General features: G+C 36.3%; 1 protein-coding gene across 1 annotated transcript in view; it reads left to right on the top strand.

The window, feature by feature from the left end:
- Nucleotides 1–17,600, top strand: part of LOC128162718 (mediator of RNA polymerase II transcription subunit 1-like) — a 28,772-nt gene extending 11,172 nt beyond the window's left edge. Inside the window, exons 9-17 of the mRNA XM_052826002.1 lie at nucleotides 460–546; nucleotides 930–1,041; nucleotides 1,668–1,792; nucleotides 4,589–4,689; nucleotides 5,472–5,664; nucleotides 8,042–8,137; nucleotides 9,247–9,352; nucleotides 10,313–11,300; nucleotides 11,652–17,600. Of these exons, the coding sequence (XP_052681962.1) occupies nucleotides 460–546; nucleotides 930–1,041; nucleotides 1,668–1,792; nucleotides 4,589–4,689; nucleotides 5,472–5,664; nucleotides 8,042–8,137; nucleotides 9,247–9,352; nucleotides 10,313–11,300; nucleotides 11,652–14,990 (5,147 nt within the window). The 3' untranslated portion in view covers nucleotides 14,991–17,600. The remainder of the gene's footprint in view (nucleotides 1–459; nucleotides 547–929; nucleotides 1,042–1,667; nucleotides 1,793–4,588; nucleotides 4,690–5,471; nucleotides 5,665–8,041; nucleotides 8,138–9,246; nucleotides 9,353–10,312; nucleotides 11,301–11,651) is intronic.
- The last annotated feature ends 1,081 nt before the right edge of the window (nucleotides 17,601–18,681 follow it).

The following is an 18,681-nucleotide window of genomic DNA, read 5'->3' as shown; positions in this document are numbered from 1 at the left end:
TATGTTCAAATAAAAAAAAAAACTTAATTTAAGGAGGTTGGACAGTCAACAAATCAACTGTCAGATCTGCGTACAAACTTTATGATATGATTTGTTTAGCTATAAACTTTAATTTAAGTAAAGAAAAAATGCGTATATTTTGAATTTTGAATTTGGTTTTTTTCCTATATATAGAGCTCTTCTTCAGTTAAAGATCAATATAGTCTAAAAATGGCCATGGTCATCGAGCCGTCTTAACTGAGAGTTCTTATGTGTTTTGGGATCTAGAATGTTGTTAGCTCACCTGAGCTGAAGGCTAAAGTGAGCTTTTCTGATCATATTGTCTGTCTGTCTATCTGTAACTTTTTATATTTTCATCTTCTTCTCCAGAATCCTTTTACCTGGGCCTCTTTATGTTTATTTTTTTAATTTTTTTTTTTTTTTCGAGTGACTTTAACAAAATGTTTCATCTTTGCACAGGTTGCCCTATGAAGCTTGTATATTTTGTTTCACCCTATGATTTGCTTAACAAAAGGACGAGGTCTCCACACCCAATGACCGTCGAAGGTATGTGTTGTTCATGTATAGAGTGACAGCTACACATATACTTTTTTGTAGTGAAAAGAAAAAGAATTGGGTGCAAGAGTAGTTTGTTTATGCAAATATTACTTTGGCAAATGTGGGTCATTGGAAATTTTGTTTTTGTTGTTAAAAAACAATGCTCAGAAAATTCCTGATAATGATAATCACATGGAGAGAAATGTCAATGCTTTGGGGAAATCCTTGATAAAGAAAATCATAAACTTGATTCGAGTTGTCGGTTTTAGAAAAATCTCAGATGAAAACATTTAGAACACAGTTATGGAAATCAGTTGTCGGTATTTGGGAAATACGAGAATGGAAATTACAAATGATTATTATCATGTTAGTGGCTATATGTTTCGTTGTAGCAATAACGGAGCACGGTCTTGGACAGAGCGTTACTGTGTGTATTGAGCCTCACTCTCATCGCAGACTCCAGACCATCCCCCTGATGAGCGTCATCCCTCAGGATGGCAAAAGGTAGAGGTCGTCTAAAGGTCATAAAGGTGGTTGTCGGACATTTTAAGATTTTAATGTGGATGAGAAAGTACATCATTGTTAAAATATAATCACAACCTCAAAGTTTTTAAACTTTACAATTTTTTTTTTACTGCAAAATTGCTATTTAAAAGTTTCCTAAGAACGTAAAAATTGTAAGAACTCCATTCAGTTTTGCAAATGGTTAAAGGAAATTACTGTTCAACCACTTGAGATGTGCAAGACTGAGTGTGACAACAAATTTCGGGAAGAAAACGAAGATTAAGATAACGTTTGTGTATTTCAAAAGACGGTATGTCACAAATTGTGAAGGGTGTCTCATAGGTCCATTAATAAGATTTGATGATCTGTCACTGAATACAAATATCTTTTGACCTCCATGTTTTTGAAATGGGTAATGTCGTTTTGACCTCCATGCTATTGAAATGAGTAACATAGTTTTGACTGTGGTGTTTTTGAAATGGGTAACATCATTTTAACCTTGATGTTTGTGAAACATATATGGACATTATAATCTTGTTGTTTGTGAAATGAGTTACTATGTTTTGACCTCTGTAAAATGTGTGACGTCACTTTGACCTCGGTGTTAATTTAATGTCTGGTTACAGTTTGCCGTCCTTCCAAGCCCTATCCCAAGTCAACAGCACCAGTCTGCCAGCCTGCTTTACGCTGATGCTGGCCAGACCGATCCCAGTGGCCATGTCTGTCATTCACGCTATTCAGGAAGTCACAGGTATGAAGCTTTAGCCTTTTTTTCCAAACAAACATACGCTGGTGTCATTAATATTTGTCAGCATTAATTGTGAATTCAAATTTCAAAATCAGTAAGTTGTACTCAGTCTAATAAAAATGATTTCGAAATAAATGCTGTTGTGTAAGTATTATTGAAAGAATCATTTTGTTAAAATTAGGACAATTATGAAAAATTAACAGTATTGTAAAATATTATTCTCAGTCTCTCTAAGAGGCACTGAAGGTGTGCCTATAAAAAATGTGAGAAAACATTGAAAAATGTTTATCAGAATTTGAAAATATGAAATGTCAAGCATGTACAGGGTAGTGGGATGGGAGAGGAGTGTCTGTTATGTGTTTGTGTCATGGCCTTTTGACTTTCACAGATCAACCACAGCTAGCTTGGTATTTCACAGAAAATCCTATTATCAATTAGTTTTAATCGACTTTTTTATCATACATGTTAACTCTACCAATTTAAGTGGAAGTCAACCGCTTTTTAGCTCTGTCTCCCGCCTGCCACTTTTATGAAAAAATCTACCGCTTTTCTTCTAAATACGTTCCTTGAATTGATAGATAGAATTGATAGATAGCCATTTTGGAAGCCATTGTGGTAAATAAACCCATTGGGTTTTAAATTAGCAGGTGACTTTGACTCGGAGGCACACAAATGCTCTTTAGGCCAGCATTTTTTGAAATTTCGATTTACAAACCCGCCGACCCTATTTTTTAAAAATTAAAAAAAAAATAAAAGGACCTGAACTAGCTATTAATTTTATTTTTTCCTCCGACCCGAAATTTTCTTTCTGGTAAAAATAAAAATAAATGTTGATGCAATCACGTATGTGTAGTCTGAATTATTGTTGTTCATGCATTGATTAAAAAGACCAAGTTCTTTCCGATCAAGTCACAGGCACTAGAAGTCACAAAAAACCACCATAGAGCATACTCCTGTTTGCTTTCGTCCAACCCTACAATTTACGACCCTATTAAGTTTTGTGATCGGCAACTTAGCCAGAATTTCCTCAAGAAAGAGAAGTTGAAGTCTTTTTCTATCACAATTCCGTAAATTAAAAAAAAAACCTCATTGGCAAGAAAATGATAAGTTACTTTTTTAAAAAACATTTTTGCAAAATAAATTCTAAAATAATCATAATTTAACCGTTTGGAAATAGATCCTCTACATAACGGTTGTAAGTGGGTCATAGGGTTGGACTAATAACCCTAAACACACTGAACACAGGAGTCTTATGACTGAAGGAAAGAGAATGATTTTATTTGTCATTAAAGCTAACAAAATAACGAAACATTTCCTTTATTTAAGGTATAATTACATAAATAAATAAAATTTAAAAAGTTAGTTAGTCTTTTTTAAATAAAAAAAACTTGTTTGATTTTTCACTGACATTTATGGACATGCTTCTAATCCAATTTATTTTCAGTAACAATATTTTAAATTTTGAATTTGTGAATAGCATTGTTAATTTAATCAAATAAATGATTTCTCAAACTTCTTCCTATTTTTCTGCAAGGAAGATGTGAAAACTCCCTTAATTTTTTTGGTCTTATTAAATGTATATGTACAGTATGTACTTCTATATATAAAAAAAAAAACTTTGTTTTTATACATGCATGTACAATATATCAACACAAATTTTCAGTGCCCATGGATAAAATATGTTAGGATAAGAACATCACCAACAACCAAAATTACTTATATATTTTTTAAAAAATGGCAGCTCCTGGACACATGTTCTTATTATGAAAATAAAAAAAATATTGTTGAAAAATTGTTTTATTTTTATTTTTATTCCCTCCTCCTCACCAAATAATTTGAAAAATATTTCGTAAATCTAAAAATAAAAAAATGCTGGCCTTAATAAGTCAGGTGAATGACAAGTTTTAAAGCATGTGTTTTACATTGAACAATAAAAGGATTGAGCCACTTTGCATGATTATATTAGTTACAAGCCATGTCGATATTACCCTCGCCAAGGAAAAAACAAGCTATGCAATTCCATACATGGCTTTAACAATGAATAAAGATGTTATATTTTAATTTGGCCATAACAGTAAACCTGACTTGCAGTTTATCGAATGCTGTACAATTTGTGATAAGCACGGATGCATCGGTTTGATAGTGATAAAGAAGATACAATTTCCTTCTATAGTTCTAACTTATACAGTACTATATGTTTAATTATGGCAAATTAACCTACTTTTTCCTGGACAAAGGCAATTGTTAAAGTCTCTGCACTCATATTTTTTCCTCCAAAAATAAATGCCGGTATTAAATCTATTTATACGTGTTTTGAAATGTGTGTGACCATCTAGTTATTAAATCCATCTACGTGCGTAGAGGCTGACATACAGGGTGAGGGATTATATCATGGATGAGGGAACACCTGTCCATCACAGGTTAACCCCCAGCATAAGCTGGTACCATGTGTAGCTGGCTGGACTGTGACAGATCAAGTGCCGTGTCTGAGGACACCACACAAAACATCAAGTGACCACAGAGGAGCTCGCACCAGCGACCTTTGGGTTACTGACCAAACACCTAACACAACCGCTGAGCCATGTCTATTACTTATAGTGCCTGAGTCATTTTTAGGGGTTTATTTCTTTAACAACTTGAAGCTGTAGTTAATATATAATGACATTTGTCTAAAAGCAAACTCATTAGTTTTCTTATGCAATACATGTATATTAAGAGTCTTTCATTTGACCTGACTGAGTATGTCAGTCATAATTTTTTTTCTTGTACAGCTGAGTTTCTTTTTTTCTGTTTTGGCAGATATTGATGTGATCACAGAAGGTGAGCCTGAAAGCTTACTCAAACTCATACTCGCTCAGTCCTCAGGCGGCAAACTCAGTCCCGGCTCAGAGTTCTTTGTGGTGAGTCCAGAGCATATCAAATTTCTGATAGTACAAGAGTATCATTGTATTCATACAGAAAAAGACCATAAAAATGAATTATATTAAGTTTCTTGGGCATTGCTAGTTATGCTACATTGTGTGAAATGCTGCTGTAATGATTAATTTAAATATTATTTGAAAAGGGAGAAAACTCAATTTTCTCAATATTATTTGAAAAGGGAGAAAATTCAATTTTCTCAATCAAATTAATCGTTCCCCTCTTCAGATCTTGCTAATATATAAAAAAAAAAAGATACCTGACTGTTGTTACATAATAAAATTGGCCTGAAAAATAAAAAAGATTAATTTATATGGCCAAATGAAACAATTATTGTGAAATGTGTTGTATTTAAAATAACCTTACTATGAGAATTTTGTTTAAACATAGTTTCTCGAGGCTTTTGTCCATCTTTCAGAAAGTACTCAATAATTGAACTTTTACAAGTACAAGTTTGGTGAATCTCATTAGTCATATGTTGCAGTACTGATCTAGCAAATCAAAAGTGAACTTTTGTATTTTGTACAAAAAAACTTTTCGTGTGTTTGAAGCAATTTAATCTAAAAACTTCAATAAAGTAAGAGATCAAGAAAAAAAAATAATATTGATGAGAATATGATACACAAATGCCTATGTATTCCATGCAACGAGTTGCATAGAGTGTAATCTTTGACTTGTCTGTCAATTGGGAGCATGGTATATGTCAGTGCACTCGCTCATTCTTTTCTTCCATATGTCATGAGTTTTACCTTTCAACTTTCAGACATTGCCGGACCAGCAGCATGCGTACTACCTGCGAGACATTGGAGAGAGCTCTCTGGACCAAACCGCCAAAATGGTCAGTCGAATTCCGTTTACGCATCCCACAAACGTCGCCAATATTCTCAACCTGCTACGCCAACAGCTTCTATTCAACACCGTCATTAGCAGCTGTATACGACCCTACGCAAAACAAGGTGCGTATTGTGTATTGTATATACTGTAAACATATTACATTTGGCTGTGTATTCTTTTCAGAGTTCTTGGCTGAAAATTTCCTCTGCTTAATCAAGTACATAGCGAAATGCTATTGATATATGTATATAAGGTTATACACATTCAGAAATACGCTATTTTAAATCCAACTTGTTGAAAATTCATCTCCACCAAATAATGTACTTGCTTAAAAAATATGTTTACAGTAATACATGTTTTTATGAATCATTCACAACCCTATGCAACATTCACAACCCTACGCAAAGGAGGGTTTCTTTGAATATACATTGTATTCAGTGGCATTTAAGATTTCACGTAAAGCAAGGTGTAAATTAGTTGTACGTGTATACTGTGTATAATAGATGTGAGATTGAATCATTTGATACCCTTCTCGTATCAACGTGTGTATTGGATGTAAATCGAATATATTGTATATAGTAGGCCTGTTGTTGAATCATGGTTGTTGAGAGAGAGAAATTACTTTCAAAAACTTCTGGAAGAAATTCATTTCATGATTTACAAGTGATGCCAAAATAATATTATTGTTTGTTTGGAATTGCCTCCCGCCTCATTAAAATACCCCATGCTGATAACATTTTATTTGCAAAAAGAATAAGCAAAAAGAATAAAGAATTTCTTTTTTACATGTAGATTTTTATTTTCTATTAATTTTGAATTAGTTAAACCTTAAGTTTGAAAAAAAAATAAATTCCCTCCCTCCCTCCTGGGTATGGAAACTCCCAGGCAGCAGTTCCATACAAACAATTTTCTTACGGATGGCCTATACTTGATCTTGATGACCATTATATTGAAGCAGTTCAAAATAAGTATGAGGAGATTAAACAAACTAGTATACAGTGAGAAATATTACAGATAAAGAACGAATAATAAGAATTGGTTTACTGCAAAGGCAAATCGTAGGATTCAGTCCAAATATAGTTTAGAATTCATTATGATGAAGGAAAAAAAAATTGTCAAGCCATTCATAATTTCAGCTCCGATATAGATCATATATATATGTACCTTCAAATTTGTGTGAAACAAATAAATATTGGATTCCAATGATAAAAAAATTAATATTTCACATAAAAAAAAACTCTTTAGGATAATTCCTATACAGCAGGTGTTGTGTTCTTGATAAAAATAGATTTTTTCTCTACTGTCCTGTTATAACAACCAATGATTATTAAATACTATAGATTCCTTATTTTACGCAAGTACTTAATTTTGCAATTCAACCATTTTCCATAAAATCGCAAGAATGTATAACGATAAACACGGAGTTTTTATCATAGTTTTATTTAGTTTACATTCAAAAAATAAAAGCGAGATTTTAAAAATCTGCGAGATGTATGATTGTGATTCTCATTAAGCTTTGTGAAGGGTTCAATGCAGATTGCTATGAATTGAAAAGATTTTGATTAATGATGTCAGTCTTCAGTGCTTGATGAATGGTTTGATAATGATTAATGAAGATTAGTTTAATCTTCCTTACTTATTTGATACAGAAAGTACATGTAACTTGCGTCTGCTGTTGAGAATCAAGTTGCCACGTCAGTAATATAAAGGAGAATTTTTAGAAACCAAAAAAAAAACCCTGCTATATATATCTGATTCCAGTAATTATTTGATGGAACACACAAGAAGAAAATATGACATTTGAAGCATATTGAGTAGTTTTAAGTAAAGATCATGATATTTTCTAGGAGATTTATGTGTAAGCTTCTTTATCGAGGCATTATCATAAGCTTGTCACAGAATCTAGTTGACCCCACAGCTGTTAGTTGTACTGCTATATTGTCGTATGACATCTTTGAGGAATTGTGTCAGCATTAATGACACTAGTCTGTGTTAAGCCATACAAGCATTTTAATGAAAATAAATTATATTTGGCCCACAAAGAACTTTGCTTGCTTTGATTTTAGACAAGATTTTCTGGACTTAAAACCAGTTGATGGTAAGCTTTGAGTTATTAATGAGATACATGTTTTAAGCTTAGCTGTACATACATGTACGATCCACAAAAATTGTCCCCACAAATTGTATTGCACCTGAGCCTCATTAATGCGTGGTTAACTGTTCATAACATGTACTCTTCATTTGGAAGTGCCCAAATTTTCTGGGGAATTTACTATAATTGTTGATGCTTGATATGGGCACTCTTGCAGGATGCCAAAATAACAGGATATTAAGTATCCCATGATAATTGTCATGATTTATCCAACTGATTTTTCTCTCTTCTGAAGTCCTTTATGGTATTCGATCTAGTCTGTACGTCCCTCCAACAGTTCACCATCATGTTGGGTATTGTAGGACGTTAATGTTTATTTATCTGACTGATTTTTCTCTTCTCCGTAGATCTGATGTCCTCCGTGGTCTTCGAGCTAGTCTGTACGTCCCTCCAACAGTTTACCATCATGTTCGAGCATCCACTCCAAGACACAATGGTCACTGGTAAGAATGGATCATTTTTGGTTGAATACCAATTATCTTTCTTCCTCTTACATGTAGAAAAAATGTGGAAATTTTTTTTTACCAATTATTTATTAGTTTGATAAATAAAAAAAAAATTCTTTCCCTCCCGCCTTAGTCTGGAAACTTCTAGGCGGCAATTCCAAACAAACATTTTTATAGGGATGGCTTCGTCATTGTTAATTCAGTGCTCACTCACAGAAGACCACCCCTATTGTATATTAATTTCGTTTAATATTGATTTTATTGTTGAGTTGATCCACAAAACTAAAATTAATGTTTTTGAAGTACAATAGCTAATGATATGTTGTATTGAAGAATCATTGGCCACAATTTTAAGTATTCTTGAAATAAATATTCACTTCTCTTCCGAATATTGATGTCCACGAAAATTAATGAAGTATTGTGAACGAAATGGACTCTAAAGCTCATTGGTTTAATGTGGTGCTATTTAAAAGTTGTTTAAAGAAGAGTTGCTTCCCTTTGTCCACATGTTTACTTGTTTTATCACCCAGTTAGAAAGTGCAATGATAAACAAACTATCATGGTCATTAGAAAATAAGGATTTAGTCTCCTCTATTATTTACTTAATGCCAACACAAGCTTCATAAATCAATTGCATTTTTGGTCCTTCACTTATGAACATCGGTCAAAAGTATGTATAGATCAAGGTCTGGGTTATAAACCTAGGGTCATATATTTGTAACACAGAAGCATTATGTGGGGAAAAAAATTTGAACGAAGAGTCCATTTTATTTATGGATTGGGCATTTAGTGTGTTTGGCCATGGAAAACACCCACAGATGTATAGAGTAAACTTCTTTCCTTTTCAAATTTCAATTCCATCTAAAATTAGTCACAACAATCTTATTTCCACAGCTAGTAACATCTGAAAATAAGCTTAGTAAATTATCATAATTTGGCTCCAATCAGTCTTTTAGTCTTTGGTTTCAACATGGAAAGAAGTTCTTACAACTTGTTAGTTCCTCTCTCTAGTCTTTCTCAACAAATGAGTAAAACCTCTGACTCAACAGTAATCTGTGCATCCACCATCTTCATTCATTTGTTCACCATCTTTTTAAATTTTCTAGCTGAGGTTGACCTTAGTGACATCACAGGGGTCAAGTTCAAGGTCAGTATTGGAGAAGATGGAGAGGATCTGCTGTCGGATGATGCTGCTTCAAAAATCTTCCAGAGGTACTTACCCTAATCTCAAAATTCTTTTCAAGATATGAATTAAAAACAAACCCTACCAAGCTGTAAGGTAATTCTTCAGATCACAAGATAAAACTCTCTCCTACTTAGCTACTCATTTGAGATAACCTTCTAGTGTAATTACAAAAGATATAGTTATTTCTGTTGTTTATTTTTAAAAAAGTACATCACAAAATTTAGGTGTCCTATTCCTTAATGGTCATTGCATAGTATATTGATCTTCCATGTCTGATAGTTTGGGGTAGTATAATGATCTTCCAAGTCCGATAGTTTGGGGTAGTATAATGATCTTCCAAGTCTGATAGGTTGGGGTAGTATAATGATCTTCCAAGTCTGATAGGTTGGGGTGGTATAATGATCTTCCAAGTCCGATAGTTTGGGGTAGTATAATGATCTTCCAAGTCTGATAGCTTGGGGTAGTATAATGATCTTCCAAGTCTGATAGGTTGGGGTAGTATAATGATCTTCCAAGTCTGATAGGTTGGGGTGGTATAATGATCTTCCAAGTCCGATAGTTTGGGGTAGTATAATGATCTTCCAAGTCTGATAGTTTGGGGTAGTATAATGATCTTCCAAGTCTGATAGTTTGGGGTGGTATAATGATCTTCCAAGTCTGATAGTTTGGGGTGGTATAATGATCTTCCAAGTCTGATAGGTTGGGGCAGTATAATGATCTTCCAAGTCTGATAGTTTGGGGTAGTATAATGATCTTCCAAGTCTGATAGTTTGGGGTAGTATAATGATCTTCCAAGTTTGATAGTTTGGGGTAGATGGGGCACTTTGAAAAGTGAGTGTGTTCCTGCTGTGTGATCAAAGTACATGTTAAGCAAAACATTTAAAAAAAATTGGAAATGCCTCAAGAAATATCCTTTCTTTTTCATTACTGTACAATGGATACTAGATCTTGATTCTGTGTTAGTAAGAAAGTGTTTATTGTTTCAGATGCTGGTCAGTCCCAGTGACTCTGCGGTCCATTATACACAAAGTCTCGGAGCAACTACGCAAGGAACCCTCTCCAGAACCGGTTGCCATGGAGATTGAACAGCCCCCTTTTGTCATGCCTCAAGAGGTCACGTTTGCGACACCCTATCTTCCGGCAATGGACAGCAAAAGTATATCAAGTCCAGGGAACATGGTGTTACCGAACGCAAAGATTCCACAGGGATACGGCGGGATACCTCCCAACACCACGCAAGGTGCTATGCTGCCGCCACCCATTGTGGAAGATTCCAAGAAATTGGACGACGATGTGCCTAGCAGTAATCCTCTGTTAGTGACATTATTAGATCAGGATTCTCCCGACCCGGATCCACCCTCTGTCCCGGAGAGTCCGATGTTGTCCAGGTTACTGGAGGATTCCCCCTCCAATAACAATACAAACTCCTCACTCAATAACAATAATAATGTGGCTAACTTGGCCTCTAGTGTCCCCGCCCCCCTCAAACCAGGCAGGGGGCGACCCCCAAAGAGAAAGTCAGTGACCGACCCACCCAAAGGAAAGAGTCCAAAGCATAGACTAACGGATAACGAATACCAAAGCCAGTCGTTGTCTTTCGAATCATTAACAAGTTCCTTTGATTCAGATTTTCAGAATGCCAGCATGGACTCGCAACGTTTTCCCCATTTTTCATTATCGTCGCCCATTGACTTGACGGATGATTCTGTGAATCCGCTTCGGGGACTAGAGAACACGCTGGACAGCATCCAATCGAAGCAGTCCATGCACCATTCTAGCGACCCGTTAGCAAATCTGACTAGTGAACTAGATTCAATTCAGGACGTCAGTATTTTTAGCCAAACGAATTCTGTGCCAAAAAACATGGCAAGGTCTACCTCTCTTGAGGGTATCCTCAACAGGTCGGGGGAGGTGTCACGGACAAAGGACCTACACAAACCTCATCACCTTCAGGACAGCGTGCCCACTAACCAGGTAAGGGACCTCTAATTCCTTTAAAATTGTCAAAATTTCTGACCCCCCAAAATTTTTTTAGTCATTAAATGCGAAATTTTGGCATTTAATGAGATAACAGCACTCTTGAACACTCTTTATATTGAGGTATTCAGTTTTCTACAAGCTTTACTTGTATATTTTGAAGAATATATTGATCTCTTTCTTCCTAATGTGATCTGAGAAGGCCTATTTGCAAGCGTTTTGGAAATTCATGCCATTGTATTCTAGTTGGATTAATTATTTGTCAGACAAAAAATGAATTATACATCTTATTAAATTTATAGTTAGTAGATCCTAAAACTTGCACTGATGTTTTATTCTGCTTTGCAGGCTCGTAAGACATTGGTCAGACAGAATTCTGTGGGCAAAGTAGCTCAGTACCAGCACCAAATCTCTATCGACTCTAACGACAGTTTCAAAGCAGGCAGCAATTTATCGTTCTCTCGTTCAACCAGTTTCACCCACGGGAACACTAGTGACAGTGACACGTCGCTTTATTCCACCCGCTCGTTCGACCTGTCCGACTCGTTCAATAACCTGAGTCCGGTCAGTAACTCCTCCATCTCCCGTCACGACATTGGTGGGGATTTAACGACGGAGTTCAAACCGGAACTGAAACTAGGTCACAAGGATCTCCGGTCTCTGCTGATGAGCTCGCCGAACGAAAACAGCTTGTTGCAGAGCGAGAAGTTAAAAATTAAAAATACCAAAGGAAAAATGAGGATGAAGCTTTCGGGAATTAAGAATTCCGATTTACTTGGGATCAATCGCAAGAAGTCTAGTGCTGAGGCGTATGACTTTAACAGTGATGAGGAGGACAGTAATGACTTGTCCATGATCACTGCGTCCCCTACGGGTCTACAGCTTTTCAACAAATCAAAAACTGCGAAACATTTGCTGAATAAAATAGGAAAAGGTGACAAGTTGAAAAAGAAGGAAGCGAAAAGTACCGAACCCGGGAAAAGAAAACGGGACAAGAAAGAGAAGGAGCACAAGAAGAAGAAACGCTTGGATAGCAACAGTCGCGCCACGTCTTGTGAAATGTATAGTGCTACCCCAGTGGAGAGCGAAGATAAAACATCGACTAAGCTCAAGATCATCAAATCTGTTGGGGTATCGATGGAAAACAGTCCAAGATCTTCACCATCAGGAAGAGAAAAAGGCGACGGAACGAGAAAATCTAGCATTAACAGTCAGAAATCACTAAAAAATTCCCATAAGTCACTTTCCATGACGAGTGTTAATGTGAGCAAGGAGGACTCAAAGCTCATGACCAAAACCCCCAAAATCAAGTTAAAACCTATCGCCATACCCCCCAGTTCTGCTGTGTCCAATGCTAAAACCCCCACACCTACTTCCTCCCCGGGCTCTGCTACTCCCACCTCAACAACAATAGGTAGGATAGGGGCAGTGTCCATTCTCACCTCTGGAAATTCCAAAGCTGGAGGGACAACGCCTTCCCCGGGAAAAGTGTCCACTCCAACTTCAGCAAAAACCCAACCCACGTTCGGAGGGTCGAAATCTTTTCCCAGCAATAAGTCTGTTGCCTCATCATCTACCTCACTCAAGGCCGCGTCCGCAGAGAGGAAACTGTCCCAAAGCGGCCGATTGTCTTCTGGAATTTCCAAAAGCTCAAACGGGAAATACTCCAGTGATCGGAAAAGTGGCTCCCCGTCTGTTTCGGGAAGCAAGAGCGGACTGAACTCTTCTAAGTCATTGAACTCCTCCAGCAAAGGGCAGTCATCCAACTCATTCAGTAAAAATTCCAATAATCCCCTCAACTCCGTTTTGTCCTTCTTGAATCCAAAAGATAAAGGTTTGTCCAGCCTTCCGCGCATTCCCAAGATCAGTTCAGCTTCTTCATCTAACAACAACACCAAACCCACTGTGTCTGTCACGTCGACATCAGTTTCTACGACGACTTCTGTGTCGACAAGCGTTGCAGGAATGTCGAAATTAACAACTGTGAACTCGCATTCAAACACAAAAGTTAGTGTCTCTAACAACCCACATCAGGGAGGGGTCAGAAACTCCCCAAACACTCCAGGAACACCAAAGAATTTTCCAGCAAACTCTAAAAATAGTGCAAATTTAAATTCAAAAAGTACTTTAGTGAACTCTCCCAATGTCAGAGGAAGCCAGATGGGGAGCCGATCTCCAAGTGTGAATTCTGCCAACAATAAGTCACCAAGTAGTTCAAATGGAAAATCTCCCCTCAGTCATACTTCTAACAAGCTGGGAATCAATGGCCGACCACCTTCCAATTCCAATCCTCCTAAAATCCCTGTGGGCAGTAATACCACTCATCCCCTGAAGACCCCTACCCCAGGGAGTGGGCACAATAATGTCAGTCCCAACATCAACAAGCCCATTCCTATCAGTACCCCTCCCCCCACCACAACCATTAACAAGTCAAATCCACAGACATCCTCCCCCAGTAGCTACCCACCCAAGGCTACCCCGACCGGAGACCAGTCCCCCAGTGTGTCGAACCTTTCAAGAAATAGTCCACTCCTAAGTCAGGGTCCCCCAGGGAAAACCCCCAACCTTGTCACCAAGGTCTCGGAGTCCCCCAAGTCTATTTCAGTAACGACTGCCAGCAAGGTGACCAGTCCTATCATGGTCAGTACTGACACTCCCCCCAAGACCACCACCCCAGGGTCCATGGTCTCCCCCACTACAAGCTGCCCCTCCTCCAACGCCAAGATGCGCCCCCGCAAAAGTTCCCTGTCTGCCGTGATCGACAAGTTAACGAACGCCAAAGTGCCTCACGGAGTGGGAGGGGAGACAAATCGGCAGAATTCATTGGACGAAGGAGGGGAGCAGGCCAAAGGGAAAACAGAGAATGCTTTAGATGGCCTGGATAAGGCCAGCAATGGATTAGAGAGGCAGTCGGTGTCAGAACCAAAGAAGGCTGATTCCAGTGACAAAAACCTTCCTTCCAGAGATTCCCCAAGTGGGATTGATAAGAATAAGGATTTAAAAATTGTGGACAATTCCAGGAATTTGTTCGCCTCACTTCTAAAGAGTGCTTCGGAGAATTTCACTTCCAAACACGACAAAGATGACAAGGAAAATGTATCAAAAAGTGAGACTGGCGGAAAGCCTGGGGACTCTAGTGAGGATGTAGATTCTAAAGCAAAAGATTTATCTATGCAGTCTGTCTGTAAGAAATCACCCAAAGTGATTCCCAAAGTGAATGGTGAGACCAATGTGACAGTGGACAACAGTATTCGTAAAGGGGAGGGGGACGTTTTCAAAGTGCCGACACCAAAGAGCGTCGTTTCTGTTGACGAGAACGATTGCGAGGACATTGAGAACATGTCGGTGCGACGGAAAGCTCGCATCAGTACGACTAAACCTGTGCTGAGTCCGGCAAGCTCTGGAGGAAGTCCCGAAAACCTGATCATCGACTGTCAGTCGCCGCGCCAACACGGCAAGAACAACTCGCTCAACTCGCCAAAGTGCATCGTGGATCTCAACGACGAAAACAAGAAACTGTCACCCGTGACCGTAGTCAATAATCGACAGAAAACCCACACCCCGTCACCTAAACCTAGACACTCCCCAAACCCCTCCCCAAAGTCCGTTCAGCACAGCTCGCCGGCGGGAATGTTGGAGATAGACGATGATTTAATGAACGAAGCCATCATGGGCTTCACCAGCTGATAAACAGTTGGGCTCTGTGTTAGGTGATACAGAATCCATAATCCTCATCATGGTCTTTGTAGGAAATTCTTCTTAGTTCAAGATAATGGTACTTACTCATCAAATGGCAATATTCTGGAGTGTTTGTGACCACTGTCTTGTCCTGTAGCAATTCTTGTGTGAATGATGTAGTCAGGGAAATATTCGCCCCTGTTTAATTTTCGCCCCTTTCACCCTTGTTGTCAGCTGGCAAATTTAAGACTTGGCAAATTCAAATGTTTTTTATTATCTCTCTTTAAAGACAACTGCTTCTGAGCAAATTCAAGACGGAGCGAAACTGTTTGCAATTGTAGATGGGCGAAAATTAAACGTGGTGAAAATAACCCTGTATACAGTAGTGTAGTCCATGTCATATATAAGTTGTATTGTTATTTATTTCATTGTTCTCTGTGTTTCAAGCAAAAGTTAAGAAAAAATTTTGATTACGCCAAGTCTTAAAATGGCAAGAAACTATAACTTAATAAATGTTTTGATACACTTAAAAAAAATATTATGCATATAATAGTCAAATTAAATGGTGCTTGTTTGAAAACAGAAAATTAACATTCACATTTTTATTTTTCTTGAAATTTGTGCATCTATTCTTCATTCTATTTTTTGTGCCAGGGCGTTCGGTTGGGAAATATAATATTGTTAAAGTGCAGCTGAAAAATAACAAGAATAATAGGAAACATAATTCCAGTATTTACCAGTCTAAATGTTCATTTTCCATAGTTGACGACGAAGTCCCTTTACTTATTGTTCAAAAGGTGTAAAACCTGACTCAGAACCTTTTAAAACCTGTTCACTTTCTAGTCTAGAGTAAGTAAGGTTTGATTTTTATATAGGCCTTTAGTTGTTTCATCACTTAAGGTGCAAAACCCCTTTTCTAAAAGTATTGTAATATAAAAAAATGTGATTGCATTGCACACTGATTTAGATTAAGTGTGTAGTGCAAGAGTTTATAATAGTTCATTTTGGTCTCGCTTAAAATAAGTGATTTGTATTTTAGTTAGAGTTATCCCCCTTTTCACAGGAATGTTGCACCTTAGATTAGGTTGGGCAAAAACAAATGAAAGAATCTTAACCAAACATTTCAAATATTGTGCAGCAGGCAGGCATTTTACTTATTTGAAATAATTAAAAATGGAATTGAAAATAGAAAATTTGACTGATTCCCCTTTTCATTATTGCATTTAAATAAATCAGTGCTGTATCTCTTGACTTATTGCTATGGTGCCAGATCAATTCTACATTTTTTTTTATGTTGGCCTAACTTACAAAAATGCATTATCATCTTTTCTCATGATAAAAGCTGGTATCAAAAAATTCATTTGTGGTTGAGTGCCATAACGTTTTCCAGGTTGCCATAGCATTTAGTAAACCAGCAACATACTACCAGGGATTATAAATATGTGTTCTTCTGAAGGCAAATACTGAACCAAGCCATTTATATTTAGAAATGTTTAAAACACTTTTTTTTTGGGAAGGTTGGGGGGCTTGTTTTTTTATGTGAGAAAACTATGAATCACATTACCAGTATACCTATTGATGTGTTTAGAAACAAAAATATTCAATTTGTATTGGCATGTTATTTAAAATGTGGAAAACATGCATTTTAGTCACTTATTAGAGTATTTATATATTTTTAGAAAAATGGGGGTGGGGGTAAATACAAATGTACATTTAGAAAAAGAAAATGTTTGTACTTTGATGGATAAGTAATTAATACTCGTTTGTAATTGATATCTGAGACATATCAAATTTGAAATTTTGATTTTTTGAGTATACTGCATGATTTATTTATTGGGGTTGTAACACTTCGAGAGAAAATTACCCTGTGAAATCTAGAATTACGAATTTGTGAGCAATGAAATTATCATTTTATGAATTAATGAATATGCATTATCATATTTATTGGACATAAATTGTTATATTTAAGTTTTATTTGGAGTGTTTATTATCTGTGTTGATTTGTGTATGTTACCGTTTTGGAGTTATTTCCCCTGGTCATCAAGCAATTTTGTTTAGATATTGTCACGTGATCATTTGTCATAGACCGTGTATATATATAAACTCAGATATATGCACCTCACTCCTGTCTGTATATATTTGTAGATATCATCTGTTGAGTTCTTTCTTTTCTTTTTTTTTTATTTGTATGAAATATTTAAAAAAAAAAGGAGAAACTAATCAGCAACTTAAATGTGCGTGTGAAAAAAAATGTCTTTATATCTGTAAGTAAATATACTTATATATACATATTATATATATGAAATTATATATTCTTCCGATGTGGGAGGATTTTTTTTATGATATATCCCTATGTATATATATATATAACATGGGAGCTACGTCTGGCTGATCTGTCACACACCATGCTGTTACGATATGGTTCTCTCTGTTTCGTATGCTGTATCATTTCCGTTTTAGATTTTATACAATATTAAATTGTACAAGATGATTTTTATTATCTATGATCATGTTTTTACGTGTTTCTGAGGAAAAAAATACAGCTTTTAATTTGAAACTGTAGCTGTTTATTGAATACTGTCATTATAATTAAATGTAAAAAATTAAAAATGTTTAAAAATCTTTACAATGCTCTTTGAATTTTTATATCAGCAACCAAACTTTTAACCAACATCTTCATACAGTTGAACAACGACACCTGAACACCGATATCTCTAATACAGTGGATATGGCAAAGTGATTTATAAGTAACTTATTTTTTAAGTATTTTACCCTCGAATACTCGGATATGTCGAAGTTTTAAAACAGTCCCATCTAGTTCGAGATAATGAAGTTTGACTGTATTTTTCTTTTGTATATTAATTAATGGAGAACGTGGGAGACGTCCACAGTTGTGATAAATTGATTCTTTCATTGAGGCCCCACTGTAACCAACTTTCCTCCAGTCAATACTCGGCCTCAAGTCTCAGTTCTGACCAAAATAAATGCACTTTCCTTTTACTGTAATTTTTTTAATTGTGGACTTATTTCATTGATTTGAAAATTTTAGTGACCGCAGGACCAGGATACCTACAAAAGTTAAGGGTGGTACATATTGTATTTGAAACAAGTCCAAATTAAATCTGAAGCCATATTATATACAAGCAGTGAGTCAAGTGTTGCTCTGGCCTTTTAAAAATGTACTTTTTAAAAAAAAAATCTTTTGATGTGATTTTACCAATATTCGTTGAATGCTTATTTTTGTGAATTTCGTTGTTGAATTGATCCACAAAATTAAATGTCATTGTAGGGCAATTTCTATAATAGTTCACTGTATTGATGGGATCATTAGCCAGGAATCTCCGTATCATTGAAACTGGAATTGTCGCTAAATCCACGAAAATTGATAACCACGAATATTGATGAATCTAGAGTACATCTTTTCTAGCCAGCTTGAAGAAGACATATATGATATAAGACGACAAGAAAAGAAAAGCAGGCTGTATTAGGTGTTTTGTCTGCCCGAATTCTCCATTTTATGGCCACGTCGGTCGATTGGACATATAATTATTGCTAACCATTAAATAAACATCTGTAACATTTTACTACGGTTTATTAGGTCATTCATCTAAATCTAAGAAATGAAGACTGTTAGCTATTCACATACTATAAACGCAGTGCATGTACTACTGTGGGATTTCAAAAAACAACACACAATATA

The sequence above is a fragment of the Crassostrea angulata genome, chromosome 9 (genome assembly GCF_025612915.1).
Source record: "Crassostrea angulata isolate pt1a10 chromosome 9, ASM2561291v2, whole genome shotgun sequence".
Classification (NCBI taxonomy): Eukaryota; Metazoa; Mollusca; class Bivalvia; order Ostreida; family Ostreidae; genus Magallana; species Magallana angulata.
The sequence above is the reverse complement of the archived record's forward strand: the minus strand, read 5'-3'. Positions and strand labels throughout refer to the sequence as shown.